The sequence below is a fragment of the Adiantum capillus-veneris genome, chromosome 16 (assembly GCF_014529385.1).
Source record: "Adiantum capillus-veneris isolate H3 chromosome 16, ASM1452938v2, whole genome shotgun sequence".
NCBI lineage: Eukaryota > Viridiplantae > Streptophyta > Polypodiopsida > Polypodiales > Pteridaceae > Adiantum > Adiantum capillus-veneris.
Genome location: NC_140946.1, coordinates 133,451,906 through 133,453,738, shown reverse-complemented (window position 1 = coordinate 133,453,738; position 1,833 = coordinate 133,451,906). Strand labels below are relative to the sequence as shown.

The window sequence follows — 1,833 nt, the reverse complement described above, 5'->3', positions numbered from 1 at the left end:
TAATATTAACAGCGCTGTGACATAAGGGTTTCTGCGAATGAAGCGCATTAGTGAAGCCAGTGCTTTTGTCTGGGCACCTGCACGGTATAGGATGGTGATTTTGTACTCCTTTTATTCATCAACTAGCATAGACTTTTGATGGTATAAAGAATGATGCCAATTTTTAAAACCTAATGCAGTGAGAACAACAAAGGGAGAGTGCAAAGTTGAATTATATGCAGTGAGAGAACATCATTGACTCGATTCTAATTCTATCGTCAATACACTTTCTCGGAGTTATTTCTTCCATTCCACGGCCTGCTACGACAAGGAGATGCCACCTCGTAAACGACCCCCAACTAGGTGCACCCTTTATAACAAATCCTCAACGTCTTGTTGAAGCCAATGGCCATTCGGTTTCACGGAGTCCGGAATGCTGCTAGAACCAGTCCGCGCCGGCGCGGACTGGTTCTAGCAGCATTCCGGACTCCGTGAAACCGAATGGCCATTGGCTTCAACAAGACGTTGAGGATTTTTTTGATAAATTTTCTATGAAAATGTTGTTATTATGTGATTGCATTGACTATGAGACGTCTTGCTCAATGTTGAGATGCCAAAAAAGAAAAAGGCCCCAGTCCAACTATTGGAGTTAGACAGCTGTCGGAACTGTTCCGCGCCGGCGCGGAACAGTTCCGACAGCTGTCCAACTCCAACAGTAGGACCGGGGCCTTTTTTTTGCTAAATTTTTTTGATATGATAATAATTTACGACAATGTCCTTTTAAGTGTAAGGTATGTTGCTTAGAATTGTTTGGTTCAGTATATTTTGTGTGAAGTTGCTTGTCTACAATTTAAGTGGTTAGTATGGATTGGTACTGACAAAAGAAAGGAACATATTCATTAGGGTAGGCAATTTGTATGTTTAGTCTTTGATCTAGTTAATAGGATGAAATATTTTGGGTTTGATTCTAGAAAAAAGTAGATAAATTCTAGATCTAGATTAATTTGAGTTTGTAAATTTATCTGTAGTCCTGCAACTGGGAGATGTTCTCGTCGAAAGGGCAAAGAGGCTATGCCTCTTGTTCCTATATGCAGTGATCAGGTCAGCTCTGTGGCAGTCACAGAAGACTTCGATGACAATGATTTTATTGGTGATGAGAGCGAGAGTGCCGACATTGGATTAGGATCAATGAATGAAGTTGATGCTCAAATAGCTAGACAAGAGGCAGCTTTGGAATTGGTTCCATTTCATATTGCCCCTGAAGTTGGGCCGTCTGCTGATGATGTGGATGATAGTCATTTGCATATGGATAGAGGAGAGGACATTCTCAAAACCACCAGGGTTTTTAGTTGTTTTGAGTGTCCTCTAGTTCCTTTGTGTAGACTCATTCCATATGCTCGTGTACGTGGCCTCAGATCAGATGTTTCTGGCTTGAAGGCTGCATTTGCCAGAGAAGGTTACATAAAGGAAAAAGGTGCTTTTATAGTTTCACTGCAAACATGCCACAAGGAACAGACATTGTTGACAGGTAATCATTGTTGTTTCAAAGTAATTTTATGGATTGACATGTTGCTTTTTCTTTAGAATGTTTAAGGTTCTTTTGGAGTCTTATTTATTTTTTGAAATAGATGATATTGTTGAGACATGGGACCCACTTTGGAAAGACATAAATAAAGAGTATGAAGAGGAGTTAGCTTTGCAGCCACAACTAGAGTCACTGCTTGGTAGAATGTTCTACGTGTGGGAAGGCAATCATAGGATGGTAGCTTGGCAAGCAGCTGTTAGAGAAATGTTTTCCAATAGCAGAGAGAAGCATTGTAGGGTCTTGTGTACTATCATTGACCCCACAAAGGT

At 40.6% G+C, this 1,833-nt stretch overlaps 1 protein-coding gene across 1 annotated transcript; it reads left to right on the top strand.

Annotated features, from left to right (window-relative positions):
- The first annotated feature begins 1,050 nt into the window (after positions 1–1,050).
- LOC147439898 (uncharacterized) lies at positions 1,051–1,563 on the top strand. Its single transcript, XM_086484082.1, has one exon. The coding sequence runs from the start codon at positions 1,051–1,053 to the stop codon at positions 1,561–1,563; it is 513 nt and encodes a 170-aa protein (XP_086340208.1).
- The last annotated feature ends 270 nt before the right edge of the window (positions 1,564–1,833 follow it).

Coding starts and splice junctions, on each gene's coding strand:
- LOC147439898 (XM_086484082.1), top strand. CDS start 1,051: ATGCCTCTTGTTCCTATATGCAGTGATCAGGTCAGCTCTGTGGCAGTC.